Source organism: Canis lupus, chromosome 2, assembly GCF_011100685.1.
Source record: "Canis lupus familiaris isolate Mischka breed German Shepherd chromosome 2, alternate assembly UU_Cfam_GSD_1.0, whole genome shotgun sequence".
Taxonomy (NCBI): domain Eukaryota; kingdom Metazoa; phylum Chordata; class Mammalia; order Carnivora; family Canidae; genus Canis; species Canis lupus.
The window spans coordinates 50,196,470-50,223,323 of record NC_049223.1 but is presented as its reverse complement, the minus strand read 5'-3'; the positions used below and the strand labels follow the sequence as shown (position 1 = coordinate 50,223,323).

Below are 26,854 nucleotides of genomic sequence, written 5' to 3'. Positions count from 1 at the left end.
CCTCCATGTAAATGGGTGATTTGAGATTCCCTCTCCAAGTATAATCATATTTGAATGACTTTTAAGAAATGACCATGGTAACTTACAAAAATAATCCCCTGCTCTTCCTGATAGGAACAACATATTGAATTGGGAGGATGAATACTCTGAGCCACTATGGCAAATGGTAGTTGAATCCTCTGACTAATGGTAGAGATTTTTTTGTCTAGGTGGGTCACATGGACTTAGTTATCTGCCCACTGGAATGACACAATGGGGAGATAGCTGATGAATATTGTGGAACATCTGTGGATGGATCACAGCTATGCCTAAAGTGAATCATTCTTCCCTCAAAAATCTAACGCTTAATAGTTAAAAAATTCCAAACTGTTGTCACATAAACTGAGATTTGACCTATTCTAGGGATTAGGAGGGAATGAATACAACACATATTCTAAGATATTTTGCCAGTAAACTGTTGCCTATGTGTTAGACCCCTGAATTTAGGAAAACCTAAAAATTTATTGAAAGAAATTAGTAAGAGTCTTGGGTCACTGCCAATAATAAAATATACCTTCTTCAGCTGCTTGCCACCATCATGGAGGCTACAAGACTTAATTTTCCCAATCAGGGTCATAGATTTCCCTACCTTGCTTAGCTAAAGGTATGTATCGCATGATGTCTGAGGCATCCGCACATACAGAATTTCCATGACTCTTATAAGCACCCTGGGGGAAGCATTTGGTGTATGGCTTTTAAGGTGACAGTTTCTTTCACTGAAAGGTCCTATTGCACATTGATTTCCCTAATTTGAGGTTAAAGTCTTTTCTTTGGGGTGCTATTAAAAGCAGCTGGGAAGAAAAAAAAAGCAAAACCATGGGTTTGTGTGGGGCTAGCTAGGTGTGAAGCTGTGGTTTCCTGGATACTGCTAATGCTGTTTTTATTAACTCTTAACGGGAAATTTAACTTACCTGTTATAGGGATGTGGTTGGGGAGAAAGAGGATAGTTTACGTTTTTATATCCAATTTCAAAAGTAACCTGCTACCTCTATATAATCTGAAACTTATATCATTGTTTTTAGTTTTACCTTTTTCTCTGATATCTTGGTATACCTAGCTTTGCTTTGCTTCTTTAGATTTTTTGACACTAAAGAAAAAATGAGACTGCTTAAAGCCTACTCACCAGGGATGTTTACAAATAAGAGTATGTTTGTGTGTGTCTTTGTATTTTGTGCAATGTGAGCAAGTTGTGGTGGATATCTTTGCCAATAAATAATAAACATACATGTAGAATTTTACAAATTTTATAATGGGAATATTTTTAGCTGTGGCAAACAGGTCACATAGACTAATTTTTAAAATTGAGATAATAATTTTCTAAGCCATTATTTCAAGAAATATATATATAACTGTTTGACAATGGTGTAATCAACAGGGGGCCAACTCTGTTAAAGCAAACAGACTAATGCAGTCTAAAAGAGGCCTACTGCAATCTTTAAATTCTAGTCTTTGTGGGCTTTTAGAGAAATAAATCTACAAATGGAAGAACAAAAATGAAATGTGTGAATGTGATGTGTTGCTAACAAAGACATTTAAACTGATGGATTTGTCCTACAAAATATCAAAAAGTGAATTTGTCCCTACTGTTTTTATTTTTAAACAGATATACAATCATTGTTTTGCATTGAAATGTATTTTCATACATTTTATCTGACAATATTTTAGGAAAATGAAGTTTGGTTTTGTTTTTTGTTTTTGTTTTTTGTTTTTTAAGGTAAGCATGAAGAAGAATTTACAAATGGGAATGCTAATTGCTTAAAATTACCAATAGTTTCTTTTCTGAACTTAAAAACAGTTATGTTTCTAAATATGAGAACAATAATTTTGCCTAAAATTGCAGTATAATGACCAGGACTTCTCTCCTTTTTAGAGAAGCAGTCAAGTGTTTCTGGAACAGATAAAACAGCAGCGATCCGTGAGGTTGATTCCCCAGAGGAAAGCTATGCATACCTAACTTAGTGGAAAGTAAACTACTCTTCAGTTAACAATGTCCTCCTTTTCTCAAGGTGTCCAAAGACAGGAGGTGGTCTGTAAAAGATTGGATGACAACTCTATTGTCCAGAACAATTACTGTGACCCTGACAGTAAACCACCTGAAAATCAAAGAGCCTGCAACACTGAGCCCTGCCCACCTGAGTAAGTAAGAGTAAGAAGTGAGAATTGTTTTCTTTCAATTCAAAGAGAAAAACATGAGCTATTCATATTTCAAACCATATTCATATCTTATGAAAAGAGGATAAAGCGTATCTGAGGGTATAATTTTGATGTCCCTTTCACTGAGCAAAGATTCCTATTTATCTATAGGTTTCAGGTAATGAAATCCTTTAAAACAGGAACTTCAATAGACTGATCCTGGCACAGTGCTGGAAATTATCATATTTCATCAATTCTAAAGCATATACCTTCTCACATTTTAGCATCTTGGAAATTAAGATTCATCTTGCAATTCATAGTGTGTTACTTACAGTAATAATCAGCATTGTTTTTATCTTTTTAAATGGTATATAAAATAATGGTATCTTTTTTTTCAATGGTGTCTAAGTTCAAATTAACACAGTAGATCGATGTGGAGTCCTATCTTTTCCAGATATTTATCCTAAAGGCCTAAAGACTCTTAATATGTTTTAGAAATATTCTGTAATGGGATATCAGTGCTTTAATTTGCTGACCCAGTTTTAAGTTGTGTCATCCTAAGTCATCCTATCTTCTGGGTTTGGGGCACAGGCACAGAGGTGGACTTCAGCCTCATTCTGCCAATTAATGTAGCAGTTACAGCTCACTGTAAAGGGAGGCACAAGCTAACAGCCCATCCATCTTAATGATGACTTTTGAAAAATTTAAACTTACCAATATGGACATGCTTTCAGTGAGTCACACTTTATAATCTGTAAGAACAGAAAGGTTTCTGGACAGGGACGCCTGGATGGCTCAAGTGGTTGACCATCTGCCCTTGGCTCAGGTCATGATCCTGGAGACCCAGGATCCAGTTCCATGTTGGGCTCCCCACATGGAGCCTGCTTCTCCCTCTGCCTGTGTCTCTGCTTTTCTCTTGTCTCTCATGAATAAATAAATAAACTCTTAAAAAAAAAAAAAAAAAAGAAAGGTTTCTGGACTGAACAAAAGGCATGATTAGGGGAGCCTGGCAGACTCAGTTAGTAGAGCATGCAACTCTTGATCTCAGGGTCATGAGTTCAAGCCCCATGTTGAGTATAAAGATTACTTAAAAAAAATTTTTTTTAAAAAAGGCAATGATTACATGAGAAAAGACAAAGATGCTGAAGACAGAGATACTGAGTTGATCATAAAAATATTGATCTTTGTAGGGATTTTACCTGTTTGACAATGGCAAGATAGAACATATGCAAATGGCATTTCATCCTTGTTTGAGATATCAGGGTAACCATTATCCTCCTGGCTAGCTAATTATCCCAACTTGAAATTGATAAGGAAAATATCAAATGAATTTATATATTTCAAGCTCCTTAGAACTGGAGAGGAAAGCTCTACAATGCAGTAACAACAGAGAAGTCACAATAAGGGATTCAGGTCCCTAATTCAGGTTAAAGCAAGATGCATTCCTTAATCTGTTTCAGTACAGTAATGCCTTAGGAACTTTCATTTTCCAAAGTCAGTGTCTGCCCAAATATTTGAATCTTAAAGGAAGATATTTACTGCTAGTCTTTTGAAACAGTGGCAGTGACTACCAAACAAGGAGTGCAAGGAATCTAGAGTGAAAGAAATTTTTATTCTAGGACTTTTATTTTTTTAAGGTTTTATTTATTTATTTGTGAGAGAGAAGGCGAGAGAAAGAGAGAGAGCACACACAAGTGGGGGTGGGGTAGAGGGAAAATGAGACAAGCAGACTCCCCTCTGAGCAGGGAGCTCAATGCGGGGCTCAATCCCAGGACCCCAGGATCATGACCTGAGCCAAAGGCAGATGCTTAACTGACTGAGCCACCCAGGTGCCCTATTCTAAGACTTAAATTTTCATGTTTCTTCTTTTCAAAATGTGATCATGATATAAATAATTTCTTAAAATGCAGACATGCATTTAAGAAAAAGTATAGAAATATGGCCTATGATCTATAGAAATATGACCTATGATGTATATTACAAAAACATTTGATTTTTAAGAAATTTTTCTCCTTTCTGCCAATTATTTTTATAAATTTAACTCAAAGAAGTGAGAAAACTGCTAAAAATCATGGGCTAAATTTTGTTCCTTCCCATGTTTCCAATAAGTTTCAACATTATTTTCATGTAATTGTACATCTCAACCTATCAAGTTAATTTCTTGACACTCAGGATTTTAAGTATTATGTTTGGCATGTGATCAGCCATTTAAGACCTCTGAGTGGTCCTCGTCACACCTGTTCTATTTTGGCTTCAACTTTTTTTATTTGTTTCACCTTAAATGCTATTCAAAAGTCCTTTGAGATTTCAGTGGCTCATCATTCCATCCCATGTATTATGGGCTTGGCTATTACACTGGAGTTGTTTTGTATATTTATGTGTATGTATTATGTATATACTATATATAGTTTAAGGATAATTGACATTTGAATGAATATATAATTAAAATTAAGTTTCCTATCTCCTTTCCTTTTGTAACTGAAATAAAAAGTCATTTATCAACCTTTTTTTAAGTTTGGAAGTATGAGGATGGAATTTGATAAAGAGAATATGAAAAAGAAAATTTAGGCTGACTTCTTTTTCATAAAGAGCTAAAGATAGATATTTAAAATATTTCTATTTATTAGTCCATTTTTTTCTTAATTCCTTTTTAATTTTTTTTTATTCCTTTGAATTCAAACTATGAAAAAGAAAATATCACTCGTTATTTTGTATCCTAAAATTCGCGGTAGACATTTGTATTCTAGAGATAAAAATCATTGAAAGACTACTGAATTCAATAATACTTCAAATGACTGTAGAAGAAAGGAAAGGAGATAGGTTTTTTTCAGATGATGATATGATAATCATATTTGGTTTTTGTAATACATATTTAAGCATAAAGTTTTAAAAACACAGATATGTAAAACTAAGAAAATAAAAAGACCTGTAATACTCAAAATACCACTGTTAATATTTTGAAGCGTATATCTCCAGTCTTTTTTCTATGTTTACATAGACATGTATATATAACAAAATGGCATTATACTATTATCTGATGCTTTGTAGTTAGTCCTTAAGATATTTTGAACATTAAGTATCTTCTACAGCATTTAGTAGATATGTCCTTGTTTAATTAATTAGTTTTCCACTGTTGAACAATTCTGGCTGTGTCTTAGCTTTCGATCTCTTAAAATACCACAGCATTAAAAATTTTTGCTGCTAAACATTTGCTTTCTATAACTATGCTCTTATGGTAAATACATGGGAATAGAATTCCTTGTTCAAACAGAAATATATTTTAGTCTGTGAAACATTGTCAGATTGTTCTCCAGAAATAATGTACGGATGTACATTGCCACTAAGAGTGTATTACAATGTCATTTCCCTGAGCTGCACAACACTGGATATTATTATTATTATTATTATTATTATTATTATTATTATTATTATTATTATTATTTTAGAGAGAAACTGAGTGAGCAGAGGTAGGGGAAAGGGGCAGAGGGAGAGGGAGAGAGATTCTTAAGCAGGCTCCATGCCCAGTGCAAACCTGAAGTGGTGCTCCATCTCACAACCCTGAGATCATGACCTGAGCTGAAATCAAAAGTTGGGTACTTAATCAACTAATCCAACCAGGCACCCCTGCATAGTATTATTTTAGAAACAATCTTTGATTATTTTATTGGGGGAAAAAGGCTTGATACTTAATTGTTGTTTTATGTTGAATTTTTAGATTGCACATGAGGTGAAACATTGAAAAATTATGTTCACTGGCCATTTGTATTACCTCTTTTTGTTTTTTCCCTGCATGGCCTAACCTATACCATTTTTCTACTGAAATATTTGTCATTTTGTTACTGATTTCTATGAACTCTTAATGTACTAAGGATATTAATTCTTTTACCTCTATTTCAGATATTTTTTCCTAGTTTGTCATATGATTTCTTTTTTTTTTATTTCTTTATTATCTTTGGTGTTATCTATTTTTACATACAGAAACTTTCAAATATTACATAGAAAAACTATCAAACTTTTATTTCTTTTTTAGGTATAATATTTAGGAAGGCCTTATCCACTCTAAGATTATATTTTCAAAGTTTCTTTCAAAGTTCCTTCTCTTTTTTTTTTAAAGTAAACTGTAATCTATTTGAAATATATTTGCCTACTTTGAGGAAAGGATCTATATTTCTTTTCAAATTCCCAGTATCATTATTAAAATTCCTAATGGTATTTTTAAAATCCAGAATTATCCTTTTAAATGATGAAATACTTCCAATATCTTTCAGTCATATTGGAGACTTTATAAAGAGGGTTTGGAAAAATAGAGTAAAATTTATCTTTGTGTTTATAAAGAAGGTGAAGGGACTAAGAAGAATAGATGAAAGAGGCATTGGTAGAGAAATATTAATAGCGTTTATTTGTAAGATCTTGAAAGGCAGAGGAAGCCTTGCTGGGAAAAATTAATGTTTTCATAGCAGCAACTCTTTTGTGAGAAACAGTATAGTAGTCAAGATGGTGGTGACTAGAGACAGGAAAAAAACAAGAATTCCAGAGGCATTGAGTGAAAATGGTGGGATTCCTGACAAAGGCTTAAATAATTGGAAAAAGGAAAAGGGAGGGGTTGATATTAAAGACCATGACTGATAGGCAATTAGTGCCCCACCATGAGAAAAGGAAGTAATGCTGAGTTGGAATCCAAACAGAATGAGCAAGAGTTCAGTTTTGACCATGCTATCTTTCTATAGAAAGAATGTTTCTATATATGGCTTCATGTGAAGTATTGTTAGATAGTGAATATTATTCCTGTATGATGCTGTGGTTTTTAAAGTTGTGAAAATCAGAGGGGTGAAAACAATAGAGTATTACACATTGTGATAATACTGTGACCGCAAGCTAAGAAACATTTTTTAGGCAACTGCAATGTGAAAGGCATTGTGCTTTGGGAGAAATGGCTCCCTTGCCTAAGGACAATCTAATTGGGTAAATACATATAAAAGTAACTATAGTTTAGGCCAAATATGTTAAGTACAATAAGAGAGTTATGAACAAAAGTGCTAAAGGATGCTTGGACTGGGGAGAAATTTTTATTTGAGAGTTAGGTTAGGTTTTATTTAATGGTATCTTTTATGATATAATGTTTAACACTTAAATTGAGTCACTGTACCTCAGCCAAGGACAACTATAATCTGTTATTTTAAGTTTGGAGGAAGTTTCATCAGAGTCCTCTGTAAAACTCCAAAATTTAAGACATGAGAACAATCATAGAAATCATTAGTCCAACTCCCATCATGATGAGAGTACACTAATCTCTAGTGATGTCTTCTCATTGTACCACACATCACTAACATCGTAAGTGACAAATGTTCAGTGACACCTGAATACTCCCAATACTTAATACTTGTTTGGAAAAAAAAAAATACTTGTTTGTTTCATTGCCATAATTTCAGAGATGTTTATTATATTCATTTTTTTCAATTTAGAAAAATCTCAACTGTGGAATGTCTAGAGCATAGAGGCTTATGCATAATATTAGTTTTACTTTCCAAGTAGCCAAGGAATGAACAGATTTTCTTTTTTTTTTTTTTTACCAACTTAATATTTAGCAATTTTTTCTAAAACTTATTTTAAAATCTAACAAAGTTCTAGTATCTTAGTAATTAAGAGGTTATGTATTTGAATCTTTCTTTGAGTTAAGATGTCATTGTGAGGGGTGCCTGGATGGCCCCTCAGTGGTCATTAAGCATTTGCCTTTGGCTCAGGTCCTGAGTCCCAGGATCAAGCCCCAAGTTGGGCTCCAGGCTCAGCAGGGAGTCTACTTCTCCCTCTGCTCCTCCCTCCCTGCTCATGTTCCCTCTAGCTCATTCTCTCTCTCTCTCTCTCTCTCTCTCTCTCAAATAAATAAATAAATCTTTTTTTTAAAAGATGTTATTTTGAGATTATGAAGTTTTTTTAAAATTTTGCTTTGTTGTGTTTATGAGAAGAGTTGATAATTAGATGTTTGACACTAGGGTGAAGCTGGGAAACCTCTCTACCTCTCTCTTTTAAGTCAAACACCTCATACCAGTTTATTTCCACATGTTCTGCCATTTCCCTTTAACTTGAAAAGCAAAAATAATATTCTGGTTTTATGATTGGTTCTTTCTTCAAACATATTCTGGTTAACCTAGGTTTGTGGAAAATATCTCTTGTGTCTCTCTTGTACCCTCCCCCCAATAAGTATTATTTTTCCTATTAATGTGCAGACACTATAGGTCAAGATTAACACGGTTTGCACCACACCACTCTTATTTCAGACCCTCAAACATGGATCCCACTAGTTGTTAATGTGTAATGGATATGGAGACACTTGTGAGGATGAAGATAATTTGAGCTCAACAAGAAGCATTCCCATTATTGTTCAGATTATAACAATTCAGCCATTGATATTAACAGATAGAATTTTTGTGTTCATATTTTTACCACTAAATCCAGAGGAGGAATAAAGGAGAAGTAGGGAGAAGGTCATCAGAGAGTCAAATACAATGGGAAGAGTGAAGGTGAAGGAAACCGTCTTGTCTCACATTGGACAGGGGAATAGGAAAAATAAGATGAGTAGATGCAGTGGCAAAATTGCAAAACTATTTAAATAACTAGGGTGTGATTTAATCCTTTAGAGAGACATGGGAAGGGATGATTTGGTGAGCAATAAAGATGCAACAGGGACTGAAATCAGAATTAAGTCAGAAGGGAGATTGGGAGGGTGGTTAATACTTTTACTTTCATACATTCCAAATTAAATGCTAGACTGATCCATCTAGCCTAAGAGATGGTTGGCAATAAGAGAGAGGACAAAGAATAAAAAGGCGGAGGTGGTCCTGACCTCGTGCAACAAAGAACAGCAGCACCTCCTGAATCACTGTTGCTACTCCGGGCACCTGTGTTTAATTTGAAGGCCTCCATCCCTCTTACATTATGAGACCTAATGAGATCATGGCTGGAGGTGGTATGACTGGACTTTTTGTGGCTGAGTTGTACACATTTCTGTTTTATCCCCTAATCTTGGTGATGAAATCACTGTTGCGAATTGAATCAGAGTTTCACTATGGCTGGCATGCAAGTTATTATTCTCAGTACACATTTTCCTCTTTACCAAAAATGGTACTAACAACTTGGGATCATGTTCATCTGTGGAAAACAAAATGGAAAGAATATGAAAATCACTTTAAATCTCCTCTGGAAAATGACTTAGAAAAAAAATCAGATTCTCAGGATTAAATTGTCATTCTTTAAGTAAATTTTAGGTTGAAAATTTTTAGGTTTTGGAAAGATGTATTTTAAGATGGGGAAACTGATTAATTACAATATTTCTAAATGCTGATTTCCCTCTATAACTAATATAAGACAATACAAATAATAATGAACAAAGGCCATTGTTGCATTTTTGGCTAACTACCAGCTCAAATACAGAAACTAGTATTCTGACTTCATTAAGATATTATCTTCCACAGGCAAAACTGGCACAATTAACTAAGCTCACAGAAATTGTGAGAAATATGTTCTTAAGTGTTCATACTCTTCTGTCTGGATAGTCTCTTACCTGAGTATGAGCATATCCGCTGAGATTAGTTGCATAATTTATAATTGCGGATTGAAGAAAATCACTTGTGACCTCATGCTTATGACCTAGTTCCTACTATTCAGCAAAATTTTAAATGAAATTTAGTGGAGATAGTAACTGCGGGGGGATCTAGTACTAATTTCAACATTGCTCTTTTCATGATTTTGGAGAACAATTTCCCTAACACTAATCTTACTTCTTATATAAAACAAAGTGCAATGTTTTGAATATAGCTGGCATTCAGCATGTATTTATCAAATTAAATGCAATAATATATCAATCAGGACTCTGGTTGGAAATAATACAACTTCAACTTCATCTACTTTCTGTACAGATGAGGATTTGTTGGTTTACTTAACAAAGCTGAGGGAAGGGCAACAGTGGATCTAGTTTCAGGAATGGCTAGCATCCAGGACTCAAGCACCATCAGGGTTCTCTAGCTCTTCTGCATTCTTTCACATCAGCTAATTCCACTTGACAGGGCACATGGCCACCAGCAGCTCTTACATCTTTATGCACTTCTATGACAAGAAGGGAAAGGCCCCCTTTTGCTCTAGTTGAAATATAAAAATTTTAAAGTCAAATTCTCATTGGCCTGATTTGTATCTTGATTCATACCTTTTGGCCAAATAATGTGCCTAAGAGAGTGAGTTCTGCAGAAGTTTTACATGGACACACATATACTCCCCCTGAAATTACATATAGATGAAAGTTCATTGATGGCTGTGGGGAAAAAGAGTGGTTCACCTACAAATGTGAAACATGTTCATTTTGTTATTTCAGCTCCTTCCCACATTAGCTGCTTAGAAGCTGTTTTCAGGGGTGGAGAATCAAAATAAGGGATCTCCATGTTTTCACAGAGCTGGCTTAGGCTGTGCTCTTGATGCAGGGTTTTAAAGACTCCTATACCTTCAGGATGGATACCTCGGCTTTCTCTGCCCCATAAGCATAATAAACACCTTCTATCTTCTGCAGAGCCTGACATTCATTTCTGAAAATCAAAAAATAATTCCCTAGCTCCTTTAATGTGGTTTTAGCACAAAATCCTTGATTGTAAGAGAACCTGCCTCAGTATGATAACAAATAAAGCTACTGTTTCTTCTTTACTGTATGTCAGACACAATGTTAGAAGCTTTCAGTGATGTGCTAAATGAAGCAAGCTAGTGCTGGCTCCTGAAATTCTGTCATTAACATATCTTCTCTTGGTATGTTCAACATGGCAAGGATGTAGGCTGAAATGGGTGATAGGTATTCACACCACAGAATTGGCAAATGCAACAAATCAAGACCTCTGCCCTCCCATAAAGAGCCAGTTGTCAAACACTCAACCAGTGCATGACTGGGAGCTTCAGGTTTATTACCTGACTTAATCCTCATGACAGCCTCATGGTTTATATTGTTATCTTCTTTTTAAAATTTCATTTAGGAAAGGAGAAATATCAGTGCAGTTAAAAACATAGAGTGCATTACTTGTTTGGACCTGATTCTGTTTGCTCCAAAGCCCACGCACTCCACTTGGAAGGCAGCTGACATTGTGTTATCTTTTCCGTTAGCGGCCCTTCCATTTGTCATTTATCACATTGACCAACACTGAAATGTCAGCTCTTTAAGGGAGAGGATGTAGTCCATTGAAAAAAGTGCTTTCACACAGCCGAAAATTTCTGGCTACCCTGAGGAAATGTTTTTCTGTGTTTCTCCCACTTCTTGCTATAGGTGGTTCATTGGGGATTGGTTGGAATGTAGCAAGACTTGTGATGGTGGAATGCGCACAAGGGCAGTGCTCTGCATCAGGAAGATTGGACCTTCTGAGGAGGAGACCCTGGACTACAGTGGTTGTTTAACACACCGGCCTATTGAAAAAGAGCCCTGCAACAACCAGTCATGTCCACCTCAGTGGGTGGCTTTGGACTGGTCAGAAGTAAGGAAATCTGATGCTGTATGTTTTAAGATGTCTTAACTATCAATCCCAAAGCATTTAATATTAAGGACACCTAAGCATGTGAGCACCTTAGAACTCAACAAGTAAGGACTACATAATGGTAAATTTGGTCCTGTCATGCTTTATTGCTGCTTGTCAGGAGGCAAGGTTTTTTGGGGTTAGGGAAATCAATGAGAAACTCAGCATCAATTTGTTAAAAATAAACCTAAAGTAAATTTGAAAGAATATTATTATAATGAGGACTCACATAAGTGGTTCTTCTCTTTCTTTGCTATTCTTGAGCAGCAACATAAGCTCAGAATTAGTGATATGTCTTTTTTCCCAAGTAATGTAGCCTAACTACATAATTCATGCACAGCAATATTTATCAAATTTTAATCACGTATTATATATCTAAATATGTTTTAATTGTTTCTGTTGCATCTGGGAAAGAAACACGGATTAAAGGGTTATAATATGCCAAAAAGTCAAATTCAGATTTTATCATTACTCCTGCTTCTATGATCAGTGAAGGAGACCTAAGATAATGTTTTTTGGGCATAAATGTGTATAAAAGAGCCTGAAACAATACAGAGGACTCAGAAAAATGGTCTTATGAAAAATGAGGTTAAGGGGTAGAGTTTAATTCTTGACTCCTCATTCTGCATGAGACATATAAACACCATACCATTCTCCACATTTCCCAAAGAAGAGTTTAATTCTTCTGTAGTGTTGGTTAATATTAAAAAGAATGAGTACCTGGCTATATAACTAAAGGTAATTCTTCCAATTTAGCAAAACAGGATGCATTTCCTGCTGGAAACGTTGTGGTACTTGCTTTGGGTATTTCCTGTAGACCTCCTAAGCTTGTAAAACAAAACAAAACAAAAACCCCAACAAATAAACAAAAAGAAAACATACATTGATCTTTAGGAACCCTGGATGTAACTTTTCCCCCTACAAATCTTACTCCAGGAGTGGCCTTATTTTGCTAGAGGCATGGGCCTAAAAGAGACCTGTGTTTAAGATGGTACATGGAAATGGAGATTCTGACCAGTTGTGGTTATCTATGGAATCTGTGGTGGGAATTGGGAGTGTTCTCCCAAGTTTCCTGGCCATACTCCAGCTTCAGTAATTACATCTGCCCACCTAACTTTTGTGTTTCAATCAAATAGTAGACATATTCTTGGTATTCACTGAGTAGTTATGGAAAACAGTATGAAATCTTCTGTTCCCTAAAAGTGGGTGGATTAACTTCTAAATTGATTTGGGAGATAAAAATCTACTGATAAGGAATAGACATTCTACAGAGTTGCACATATGTTCATAATTATTTTACCTGAAATTCAGTCCCCAAGACCCTCATAGAAGTTCATAAATAGTTATTGAATGTTGACAAATTTGTTATTGGAAAATCATAATGGGAGACCTGACTATTGGCTTCAACAGTCTGAGGGTTTCAGGTCAAGTCCCTAAGAATAATTCAGTGCTAACTAAACACACTGGAATGGGCACTATGAATAATACAAAGTAATCCTATAAGCTTGGGAAAATAAATATCCATCAAACAACTAGAGAATAATATAGGACAGTGTTTAATAAATGGTGAATTATGAGATATAAATGTATAAGTGATATAGAAATTTAGAGCTAAAAGAAGGTCAAAATAGCCTGAGATAGGATCAGAAAGCTTTTTACTTGATGGGAGTTAAACTGAATGTTGAAATATGGAATATGAAATAGGAAGAGAATAGAGAAACTAGAGAAGATATTCCTGGTGATAGGATAATTATTTCTTCAGTTACTTACTCAGAGAATATTCCTGAAACACCTGAACAGAAACTCAAAGATCTTGTGGTGAAAGTAGGGTGGAGAAGAGGGTTTGTTTTAAAGAATAAATGGAAAATAAGATTGAGTAGAATAGTAATTCATAAGAAGGATTGAATACAGAACTTTATACATTCATCTTTCTACCAAAAGTAGAATAAAATCGTTAAGTTCATAAGTAGAAACAAGAAGATATTTCTGCCAACCATAAAAACACTAAACTCACATGCACAGATTTATTTCACATTGATCTTTTGATCTACATTTTTCTATAGCATTACATTTTTATTTTAACATAAAACAAATATGATCACCTTCAGAAATGGCATATGTATATTTATTGTATGGTTCCATTTAACATTTTAAGGTTTTCTTCTGAAATCAACCTCATATAGGTTATAAATACCCTGCTTTTCAAATTTTGATTCCTTTTTGTTTTGAGAGAGTGTGCGGGTGCCCATGTGAGAGCAGGGGGGCAGGAAGAGGGAGAGGGAGGGAGAGAATCAGAAGTAGGTTCCATGCCTAGTACAGAGCCCTATATGAGTCTCCATCTCAGGACCCTGAGATCATGACCTGGGCTGAAATCAAGAGTCAGATGCTTAACCAACTGAACCATCCAGGAGCCCCTAGAATTTTGATTCTTATCTATCCACTCTTAGAGGTTACTTGCTCGAACAGCATGAGAGGCTCTTGGGCACTCCTGGAGGCTGCCTGAAGAAATATGAATAAATTAGATGCACTTTAAATAACATTTCTGCTACCTTCTTTAAGATAGCTTCGTTCCGGGTCATAAGATCAAGCCCCACATGAGATCAACCCTGCACGGGCTCTGTGCTGAGCATGAAGTGTACTTAAAATTCTCTGTCTTCCTCTCCCTCTGCTCCTCCTCCCACCCACCCAACACCCCCAGCAGCTCTCGTGCACACACTCTCTAAGAGGAAGGAAGGAAGAAAGGAAGGAAGGAAGGAAGGAAGGAAGGAAGGAAGGAAGGAAGGAAGGAAAGAGAGAGAGAAAAAGAAAGAAAGAAAGAAAGAAAGAAAGAAAGAAAGAAAGAAAGAAAGAAAGAAAGAAAAGAAAGAAAAGAAAAAAAAGAAAAGAAAAGAAAAGAAAAGGAAAGAAAGATAGCTAAGACAAAGCTTAGGAGAAAGAAGTAGAGCTGAGGAGGGAGGAGCAAGATGGCGGAGGAGTAGGGTCTCCAAATCACCTGTCTCCACCAAACTACCTAGAAAACCTTCAAATTATCCTGAAAATCTATGAATTCGGGCTGAGATTCAAAGAGAGACCAGCTAGAATGCTACAGTGAGAAGAGTTCGCGCAGCTATCAAGGTCTTCTAAGCAAAACATCTCCAAAGAAACGAGAGCTTTAAATGATACACTGGACCAGATGGATTTCACAGATATCTACAGAACTTTACATCCAAACTCAACTGAATACACATTCTTCTCAAGCGCACATGGAACTTTCTCCAGAATAGACCACATATTGGGTCACAAATCGGGTCTGAACCGATACCAAAAGATTGGGATTGTCCCCTGCATATTCTCGGACCATAATGCCTTGAAATTAGAACTAAATCACAACAAGAAGTTTGGAAGGACCTCAAACACATGGAGGTTAAGGACCATCCTGCTAAAAGATAAAAGGGTCAACCAGGAAATTAAGGAAGAATTAAAAAGATTCATGGAAACTAATGAGAATGAAGATACAACCGTTCAAAATCTTTGGGATGCAGCGAAAGCTGTCCTAAGGGGGAAATACATCGCAATACAAGCATCCATTCAAAAACTGGAAAGAACTCAAATACAAAAGCTAACCTTACACATAAAGGAGCTAGAGAAAAAACAGCAAATAGATCCTACACCCAAGAGAAGAAGGGAGCTAATAAAGATTCGAGCAGAACTCAACGAAATCGAGACCAGAAGAACTGTGGAACAGATCAACAGAACCAGGAGTTGGTTCTTTGAAAGAATTAATAAGATAGATAAACCATTAGCCAGCCTTATTAAAAAGAAGAGAGAGAAGACTCAAATTAATAAAATCATGAATGAGAAAGGAGAGATCACTACCAACACCAAGGAAATACAAACGATTTTAAAAACATATTATGAACAGCTATACGCCAATAAATTAGGCAATCTAGAAGAAATGGACGCATTCCTGGAAAGCCACAAACTACCAAAACTGGAACAGGAAGAAATAGAAAACCTGAACAGGCCAATAACCAGGGAGGAAATTGAAGCAGTCATCAAAAACCTCCCAAGACACAAGAGTCCAGGGCCAGATGGCTTCCCAGGAGAATTTTATCAAACGTTTAAAGAAGAAATCATACCTATTCTCCTAAAGCTGTTTGGAAAGATAGAAAGAGATGGAGTACTTCCAAATTCGTTCTATGAAGCCAGCATCACCTTAATTCCAAAGCCAGACAAAGACCCCGCCAAAAAGGAGAATTACAGACCAATATCCCTGATGAACATGGATGCAAAAATTCTCAACAAGATACTGGCCAATAGGATCCAACAGTACATTAAGAAAATTATTCACCATGACCAAGTAGGATTTATCCCTGGGACACAAGGCTGGTTCAACACCCGTAAAACAATCAATGTGATTCATCATATCAGCAAGAGAAAAACCAAGAACCATATGATCCTCTCATTGGATGCAGAGAAAGCATTTGACAAAATACAGCATCCATTCCTGATCAAAACTCTTCAGAGTGTAGGGATAGAGGGAACATTCCTCGACATCTTAAAAGCCATCTATGAAAAGCCCACAGCAAATATCATTCTCAATGGGGAAGCACTGGGAGCCTTTCCCCTAAGATCAGGAACAAGACAGGGATGTCCACTCTCACCACTGCTATTCAACATAGTACTGGAAGTCCTAGCCTCAGCAATCAGACAACAAAAAGACATTAAAGGCATTCAAATTGGCAAAGAAGAAGTCAAACTCTCCCTCTTCGCCGATGACATGATACTCTACATAGAAAACCCAAAAGTCTCCACCCCAAGATTGCTAGAACTCATACAGCAATTCGGTAGCGTGGCAGGATACAAAATCAATGCCCAGAAGTCAGTGGCATTTCTATACACTAACAATGAGACTGAAGAAAGAGAAATTAAGGAGTCAATCCCATTTACAATTGCACCCAAAAGCATAAGATACCTAGGAATAAACCTCACCAAAGATGTAAAGGATCTATACCCTCAAAACTATAGAACACTTCTGAAAGAAATTGAGGAAGACACAAAGAGATGGAAAAATATTCCATGCTCATGGATTGGCAGAATTAATATTGTGAAAATGTCAATGTTACCCAGGGCAATATACACGTTTAATGCAATCCCTATCAAAATACCATGGACTTTCTTCAGAGAGTTAGAACAAATTATTTTAAGATTTGTGTGGAATCAGAAAAGACCCCGAATAGCCAGGGGAATTTTAAAAAAGAAAACCATATCTGGGGGCATCACAATGCCAGATTTCAGGTTGTACTACAAAGCTGTGGTCATCAAGACAGTGTGGTACTGGCACAAAAACAGACACATAGATCAGTGGAACAGAATAGAGAATCCAGAAGTGGACCCTGAACTTTATGGGCAACTAATATTCGATAAAGGAGGAAAGACTATCCATTGGAAGAAAGACAGTCTCTTCAATAAATGGTGCTGGGAAAATTGGACATCCACATGCAGAAGAATGAAACTAGACCACTCTCTTTCACCATACACAAAGATAAACTCAAAATGGATGAAAGATCTAAATGTGAGACAAGATTCCATCAAAATCCTAGAGAAGAACACAGGCAACACCCTTTTTGAACTCGGCCATAGTAACTTCTTGCAAGATACATCCACGAAGGCAAAAGAAACAAAAGCAAAAATGAACTATTGGGACTTCATCAAGATAAGAAGCTTTTGCACAGCAAAGGATACAGTCAACAAAACTCAAAGACAACCTACAGAATGGGAGAAGATATTTGCAAATGACATATCAGATAAAGGGCTAGTTTCCAAGATCTATAAAGAACTTATTAAACTCAACACCAAAGAAACAAACAATCCAATCATGAAATGGGCAAAAGACATGAACAGAAATCTCACAGAAGAAGACATAGACATGGCCAACATGCACATGAGAAAATGCTCTGCATCACTTGCCATCAGGGAAATACAAATCAAAACCACAATGAGATACCACCTCACACCAGTGAGAATGGGGAAAATTAACAAGGCAGGAAACAACAAATGTTGGAGAGGATGTGGAAAAAAGGGAACCCTCTTACACTGTTGGTGGGAATGTGAACTGGTGCAGCCACTGTGGAAAACTGTGTGGAGGTTCCTCAAACAGTTAAAAATATACCTGCCCTACGACCCAGCAATTGCACTGTTGGGGATTTACCCCAAAGATACAAATGCAATGAAACGCTGGGACACCTGCACCCCGATGTTTCTAGCAGCAATGGCCACGATAGCCAAACTGTGGAAGGAGCCTCGGTGTCCAACGAAAGATGAATGGATAAAGAAGATGTGGTTTATGTATACAATGGAATATTACTCAGCTATTAGAAATGACAAATACCCACCATTTGCTTCAACGTGGATGGAACTGGAGGGTATTATGCTGAGTGAAGTAAGTCAGTCGGAGAAGGACAAACATTATATGTTCTCATTCATTTGGGGAATATAAATAATAGTGAAAGGGAAAATAAGGGAAGGGAGAAGAAATGTGTGGGAAATATCAGAAAGGGAGACAGAACATAAAGACTGCTAACTCTGGGAAACGAACTAGGGGTGGTAGAAGGGGAGGAGGGCGGGGGGTGGGAGTGAATGGGTGACGGGCACTGGGTGTTATTCTGTATGTTAGTAAATTGAACACCAATAAAAAAAAAAAAAAAAAAAAAAAAGAAGTAGAGCTGAGGGTGTGGCACGCACATGTTAGGACTACCACTTCCAGTAAGCATTGCTGGCTGCTGTTGTTTCTCCATGACAAGCCAAGAAAAATGTTCAGGGGCAAACATAGGTCAAGAAATGCTCCTCTTATCATCTCAAAGATCTAGTTGATCAATACCTGTACCATCATCTTCATATTTTGGGTCTCTCTCAGGAAAAAAGAGCTAAGTTTTATTCCTTACAGTCTTTCCTGTTTATTCTCCAAAGGAGCGGTCCACTCACACTTCCATTTTCTTACTTTGCTAGGAAGCCCACTTCTTCCCTTGCTGGGTTAAAAATAAGTGAAAGTAAATACATTAAATGAAATAAATGTCTGAGTAGCTTTGGAGACCAAAGTGAGAACAAGGAGCCTGTTCTACCTTGAGGAACGGAATACCTCCCACTAATGAAAAGAGGAGGTCCTAGCAGCAGAGCAGGGAATGTTCCATCTTTTTTAGTGACCTGCTACAAACATTTCACACAATATTCCTTTGACACGCCCTGGAAACTTCCCTCCTTTTTCTGCCCCTTCCCCACTTCCAACTATCAGCTATCTGAGCTCTGCTCATCACAAGGGTGAGGTTCAACTGGTGAAAACATTTTGCAGCAGGAGGAATGTACCCTTTGACCTTTTCCTTTTCTTTGCCGGCTGCTCCAATATAAAATTTCCATTGTTCCAAAGCCAGGAACCGCTTTTTCGCTTTTTCGTTTTCCCCATCAGTGAAACCCACCCGGTGTTTATGGCAAAAGAAAAAAAAAAAAAAAAGCCAAATTACCTTGGTGGAAAATGGCTCTTCAGCAACCTTTTGTGAAACTAATGAAGCCACGGCTTTCCCATTTCCTATAATCTAGCTTCACTCTTGGGATCACCCATGCTATGTTGGACTTAAATGGCTTTCTCTTTTTGCCCTCTCTTGGCAAATAACCCTTAAAAGTATTGCTGCATACTGTGGATGGGCTCCAGCAATCCTAAGCCATTCTTTTGATGTATTGGAATAGTTTCTTTTGACTCCCACAGAGTAGCCATCGAAAAAAAGGTCTGTTTCTTGTACTTACTCTTGGAGAAGGGGATGACGGCTGGCATCATACTCAATTGATTTTATAGGACTTACATTTAGGTAGCATTACTTAAGAAGGAATGAATGGGGCTGGGGGACGTTGGAAAGGGTAGGAAGCTACCTACAGGGACTATGCTTTGTTTTTAGAGACAGTTGTGACATCACCTTACCTACTCCTAGGTTCTGCTCTGGTGCTATAACGAAGTGAATTAAAACTACCTCTCCAGAGAGAATTCCGTCTAACCCCAAAACGTTAACATTTCTACCCTATTGCAAGTGAGAGTCAAATTGTTTTCCCTGGTGTGGTTTCAAATACTTTTCTCTGCAAAATATGTTTTTGCTTTTTAATCATTGATCATTAAAGGTAAAGCAAAAATGCATCTCTCATAAAACTTACCTCCTATATCCCACTGAGACGAAAACAAAAAGCAAATGGTCTGGTCAGATTTTAGATATATTGTGAAATTTTGATTATATGAATAAATAGGAAAAATAGGTATTTACCTGCAATAAAGAAAATAGAAATAATTTTACTAAAGAATGGATTGTCCACTGAGATCGTATCTTTCACCCAGCTACCTTTAATGTATTGTGAGAGTGAATGGAATGAGCTTTGATGTTTATAACTATGCTTTCATCTAAAAAATTGAACTTCTATTACTAGTGAATTTTAGGGGGTGGTAAAAAAATATGTAAAAATCTACCCTTTTACATGAGTAAAGACCAATGCATGCTCTGAATTATTATAATTATTATTAATTATATAATAATGATTATTATTATAATTAATATCTATTAATCATATACATAATCATGGCTACATCTTGCCTTCCTAAAATGTCTTTTTTTTTAGATAGTTAAATAAAACTGAAGCTGTCAGATGGATAAAGAAACATATTTATCAGAAGGCTTGAGAGAGGGAAAGATGACATGTAGGCTATATAAAGTAGAAGGAAGAAGAAAAGTGTATACAAGCTGAGGAACATCTCTGTTTGAACATCTCTGACCTAAGGTCAAAATAATTTTCTCGATAGAGTTCTCCTGGAATGAATCTGGCTTAAGTGGCATCCCTATGCCTTTATTGTTTTTTGTTTTTTTAATAAGCAATTTCTAAATATTTAATTTTTAAATCACCGTTAAGAAGTACAATATTTCCAGAAAGCAGAGAGTTGAGGCTTTGGCCACAGGCATCTAGTATTTGTGGCTAGATCTGCAGGGGTCAGGGCTGGCATATTTACTGAATCAAAAACTGGCAGAAATGTAGTTTTCAGTCATTCATTATTTTGAGAATCCAGTTGATTATCTCTGCTTCTACTGCGATGGGCTGGAATATCCTTGGCTTATTTCGTGGAGTCGGGCTGTCATTTTCTAAAATTATTTTTTTTGCCTCAGTAGAAGTTGTTGTTGTATGCCCAGTTTTGCGGATGATTGCACATTGTCCCACAGAGGGTTTGTGTCTCTGTACGTTGACCTTTCAGAGCTTGGTTCTGGTAGAAACTTGCCATCTGGATTTATCTGTAAATCTTTCTTAATGCTTCAGTTCCTCACCTGTAGAGTGGGTGTGAAAATAGTACTTCCCGAGGTTTTGGTGAGAATCAGGTAAACTATGACACCCAAAGTACCTAGAATACTTCCTGGTGCTTATTAATAAATATTAGTGCAAATGGTCATTAGTGCTTAATAAATATTCTCTTTTTTTCTTCTCCCTATTAATACCAGTGTTACTGGTTTTGGTGTAGTTTTGGTTTCCTGGGGACTTCTAGACACAAATGAATGAATTGTCTATCATTGCATTATCTGCCTCCCCTAATCATAATCAGGACTTTGGCATAGGTAGGCTCCTTGCAAAGACTGCTAGATATGACTACATTCCTCAAATAATAGCAGAAGCTTCTTGCTACTGGAAAAAGATATTCAAATAAGCAAGGGGCACATGCCCCCAACTTTAATGTACATACATATGCTTTTAAGATGTAAAGGGAGAGGGGAGTGGCGTAACTGCGTTTATTAGTAAATGTTCCCACTATGGAGAACTAATCATAGCTTGAAATACTAAAATTGAATTTCCTATCTATCCTATGTGCTTCTGCCTATCTCTGGAAAGTCAGAAGTACTCTTCTTTTTGTACTTTATCTCAATGTATTTTTTTTAATAATTAGTTAATACTTCTCATGTGTTCTCCTGACTTTGTTTCTGCTGATGCTGAGAGCTACGATGCAGATCCAAAGGCCTAGGATTTTGGTCCTGCTCCACCACTTGCTATCTGTTTAACTTTAGGTTGCTTAAACTTTCCTGATCTGGGATCACCTGGGTGGTTCAGTGGTTGAGCATCTGCCTTCAGCCTGGGGCATGGTCCTGGAGACCCGGGACCGAGTCCCACATCAGGTTCCCTCCATGGAGCCTGCTTCTCCCTCTGCCTGGTCTCTGCCTCTCTCCGCGGGTGTCTCTCATGAATAAATACGTAAAATCTTCAAAAAAACAAAAAACAACAAAGAAACCTTTCCAGATCTGTAATTGTTCTTAAAAGCTTGTATAAAGATAACGTATCTGAAAGTGTTTTGTGAACTGTTAAGCTCTAATGAAATGTAAGGGAGTAGTGTTATTATCAATGATCACGTTAAGCCTTAAGAAAGTGACAGAAATCCTCTCAGGCTTTGGCTTCTAACACTGGTGGATGGTAGACACTTGGTGTGAAGCCAGGAGGACTAGGCACGAGTAGGTTATGCTTGAGAGACTGGAATCAGGGCTTTACTCATTGTACAGAACACATGATGGCAGAACATGATTGCATGTCTTGGTTTCTTGAGATTTGGGATTGCTGTGACAGTTAAATGAGATAATTAGTGCAGAGTCCATAGTGTAATGCCTAACATCCAGGAAACAGTGTTAGCATTAGGTCTGCCTTTTAATAGCTGCATGACTTTCTACCAACCACTTACTCTAAGACTGTTTCCTCATTGTAAAACTAGAATAATAATTGCCATCTCACAGGATTTTTGTGAAGACCATGTAAAGTATAGCAGATAGCATGACATTCGACATATACTATGTTTATTAAATGGCAGCTGCTCTTATTATCATTATTTTTAGTAGTGGTTAACTAGTGGAAGTGGCAGCAGTGTTGGCATTGTGTGTGGTACTGGGCTAGCCCTGGAGAACACTGCACATTACTAAGGAGAGATGAATCTGAAGCGGTAAGGGTAGCCTTCCTATCAGGGTATAGTAAGCGTATTTAGAGTTTGAATTTTTATCTTGAAGACGATAGCAAGCCATTGAAGGATTTTTCTTTTTTTAATCACAAGAGAATATAATTGGATTTGTGCTTTGGAGAGTGAAGTAAAGGTAAGAGCAAGAAACAGGAGGCCTGTTAGAAAACCAGCTCAATATTACATGAAGGAAATGACACTTGTCTGAAGTAAGGATAGGATAGCAGTGATGGAGACAGAAATCGACAGATGTGAGAGAGATGTAGGGGCTCCACACTCAGCAGGAAGTCTGCTTGGGGTTCCCTCTCTCCCTCTGCCCCTCCCCCTTGCTTTCTCTCACTCTCTCCAAAATAAATAAATAAATAATTGTTTTAAAAAACTATGAGTTCCTGGAAGATAGAGATCATTCTGAATCATTTTCATGTCCCTGTCTCCTCAGTCTAGTGTAGCTCCTATAGTAGATCTGGAGAATTTTTTTTCTTTCTTTTTTTTTTTTTTTTTGTTTTTTGTTTTGTTTTGTTTTGTGTTGTTTTGTTTTGCTTTTTTGAATGAAAGGTATAGAAACAGGTTTTCAAAATGCTATGGGTAGGGTCATCACTTGACTGAGAGGAAGAACAGATTTTAAGGAAGCGTTCAAATGTACAAGGGAGAAAGTTGGAGACTTTTGTCAGTCACCGTGTTTAATGGGTGACTCTAGAAAGAGAACATTCCAATTAACCCAGAGAAGAGGTAAATAATAGACATTGTGACATAAGAAGAAACATCTTTTCCTCAGTATGAAGAGCAGACTGGTCCAACTAAAGAATAGTCAAATTGATTTATGTTTAGGGAAATTCCTTATAGACAGAGAAAAGTCCAAAGATTTTCTGTGCAGTAAACCTTCACCAATGGCCATGTATTCGTGGTTACCACACTCTAAGAATACACACCTCAGTCAACCCCTAGCTTGCTTCACAAAGACGAGTTCTCATGGTCTACTAATAGCATAGGGATTCTTTTCAGAAGACTACACCCAGCAAGTAGGAAACCAAGGATTCCACATTCCAAAAATTAGCAGAATCTTATCGCAGCTGAATGTGGCCAAGCATAGGGAGGAATCGAGGAATAAACCTACCCACAATAAAAGAAGAAAATAAGTTAGCCAAGAAAAGCAAACTTTGGATTTAGCTCTTCAAGTCCTTAGGGAAAAAGATAAAAGTACTTCTGCTTAAAAACTTAGGGAATTTATCATATCTGAAAGACTTTGCCCAGAATTTAGTTTATATGCATCTTCTGTACCCAAACATACATTTACTTCAAGAAAGACTTTCCTCAAATTTTCTTCTATCTTTAGACTGCCGTTATTCATTAGTATTTGTTTCATTTTCAGTGCACTCCCAAATGTGGTCCAGGGTTCAAGCATCGGATTGTTCTGTGCAAAAGCAGTGACCTCTCTAAAACATTCCCAGCTGCACAGTGTCCAGAAGAGAGCAAACCCCCTGTCCGGATCCGCTGCAGTTTGGGCCGCTGCCCTCCTCCTCGCTGGGTGACTGGAGACTGGGGCCAGGTAATGCAGTTGGACGGGGGCGGGGGGGGCTCCTCCCGAAGCAGCACCTTGAGACCCTTGAGATTCCTAACTGGGTCATTATGAGGGCTCAGGAGATGAGTAACACCGCCGAGATTAGGTATGAGATTCAAGTGTGGAAGAATGCACAAGCCACAGCTGCCACACATAGACCCACGGTAGCTGTGTCACTGCCACACCCACACACTTCCTACTTCAGCCTATTCCTCGCATCTTACCATTTTAACTTAAAATGGAAAGAGGAATGGTCTATACGGCCAGATATTTGCTGAGCAAGCCAACAAAACTTTGGATTCTAGTCCCAACGCTCTCAACTACTTCAAGAATAAATCAGTTAATACCGGTGTCTTAACTTGCCTACTTGCAAAGTAGCTCCTCTTAACTTCACAGAAGTATGGGGGTTAGCTTGATAACGTGAATGACAATCTTTGCAATATTATCAATATTTATTTTTCAGTGGGTTTATCTCATGGACATCATTAATTGGGAAACCAGTATTATAGGACTTTCCATATGTATTTTTATTAAACGCATTTTATGTTCTAATTCCCATTTTTCTTTCATTGTTCTCATTTACTTTTAAATTGTCTTCTCTTGCAAAAGGCCACCTTAAATCCTTTTAAAGCAAATTGGTATATTTGAATAAAAGGAAAATTCAGTATTATCCTTTTGAAATGTCAAAAAGGAAATCTATTAGGTTACATTAAAAAATAATGCTCCAGAAAGTAAAGTACATTTCTAGACAGTTAATGCCCTTTTCCTGTGGTTTTTATAATTAAACTTGTAGCTAGTTGTTTTTTAATATCTGAGACCCAAATAAATCATGGCACATAACTATACCAGTATGACTTTGTGTGTGCTATGGACCAGACCTGCCATAATTTCTTAAAAATGGCATTTCACCAAAAAAAAAAAAAAAAAAAAAATGGCATTTCATAGAAATAGTTAGCAAAATTCTAACCAAACTTCAGTATTTCTAGAGTATAGCAGCATTTACAGACCTCTTTCATTACATTTGGGAGAGCACAAAGATTTTCAGTCTCCGTTAAGGCAAATAAATATATCAGCTCTGTGCTCAGCCAGCCCTATGGGTAAACAAAAAAATATATGATCATAAAATAACAAACATTTGCATTTGTATAACAAATAATACTGTGCATTTATATAACAGTATTTAATTTATAAAATACTCGAATGGAATATACATGATAAGGTTAGGCATTGTAAGCAATTATGTGTGTCACTGTGGAAGTGTAACAGTTTTATAATATGGAATTGATATGCTATTAAAGATTCAGTACAGACAGGCTCTCATAATTTTCATCTAAACCAGGTAGGCATTTCCTTCCTTACATATTCTTCATTACAATGCACTGTTATATAAAGGTCAGTTGAAAGGTTTTGCATGTTAGTGATTTCACCAAATTTACAGGAATCAATGTCAAATTCTTTTAAATATTGTCAAGTCCTTTTCTTCTCATCTATATTTTAAATTCAGTTTCTTAAAATTAAAATTAACTGATAAAAATATTTTTTCAAGGATGCTTTAATATATTTTTATGGTCCCTTTGTCATTCTGTATTTAAATTTTTTTTTAATAAAGGGCCTATGAATATCCTTGCAAGTCCTATAAGTGCTCTGAGAGTTTTGACAGACAAATTCAATAGGGCCTCAGTTTGTTTACATTGTGAGCATCACCATCACCTGTCTTGCACTGGCACTGGCTAGCTCATCTCCTTGATCCCGAATCTCACAGGCTTTGCTGGTATTCTGGGTTGCAGGCCCAAAGAGTAGACCTTCAGCCTGGACAGCTGATTAGTCACTGGTGAACCTAAGTCACTCTGAGAGTAACTTCAATTGTGAAGTAACTGAATCCCTGAGTAGATGAAAAAGGAGAGGGAGACATGCTACTTGGCTCTCACATTTGTGTGACAGACAGTACCTTAGAAAACTCAGAGCACTTATCTAAGCTCTTTTTTTTAATTGGTCCCCATCACCAGCCTGTGCAGCAGTCACTGCTGTTGTGCAGAACTCATATTTTGATCAGATTCATAACACTCCAGTAGACCATCAGATTGTTTGCCCACAAGCCTATAATAAATAGACAGGAAACATGATGTCCCAGCCCTAGCATCTCTAATTATTCTACTTCTGTGAGGGAACTGTTAGAAAAATAGCCCAGGAAATCTCCTATTTCCTGGGAACTATATTGCTTCCATTTGCTAGGGTAATCACATGATCTGTGAATTTCCAAACCAGTCCTAGAGGAAATTTCCCAAGATGAACTTCATTGGACTTTAAAAGCTAACATATATAGTATTTGAAAAAGATATAATATCTTTTTACCTCCTAAAATTGTGGAGATTAGTGTTTTCTTTCTTTCTGTGTCTTTGGGTTTAGTGTTCTGCTCAGTGCGGCCTTGGCCAGCAGATGAGGACGGTGCAGTGTCTCTCCTACACTGGGCAGGCATCTGGTGACTGTCCAGAAACTGTTCGGCCTCCATCGATGCAGCAGTGTGAAAGCAAATGTGACAGTACCCCCATTTCCAATACTGAAGGTGAGTTTCCTGTGGAGAAAGGGCCTGTGGTCCCTAGTGCT

General features: G+C 36.9%; 1 protein-coding gene across 1 annotated transcript in view; it reads left to right on the top strand.

The window, feature by feature from the left end:
• The window catches only part of ADAMTS6 (ADAM metallopeptidase with thrombospondin type 1 motif 6), a 287,287-nt gene that overhangs the window by 245,473 nt on the left and 14,960 nt on the right, over window positions 1-26,854 (top strand). The window contains exons 20-23 of the mRNA XM_038530727.1: window positions 2,046-2,175; window positions 11,465-11,669; window positions 24,062-24,238; window positions 26,657-26,813. Coding sequence (XP_038386655.1) covers window positions 2,046-2,175; window positions 11,465-11,669; window positions 24,062-24,238; window positions 26,657-26,813 — 669 coding nt within the window. The remainder of the gene's footprint in view (window positions 1-2,045; window positions 2,176-11,464; window positions 11,670-24,061; window positions 24,239-26,656; window positions 26,814-26,854) is intronic.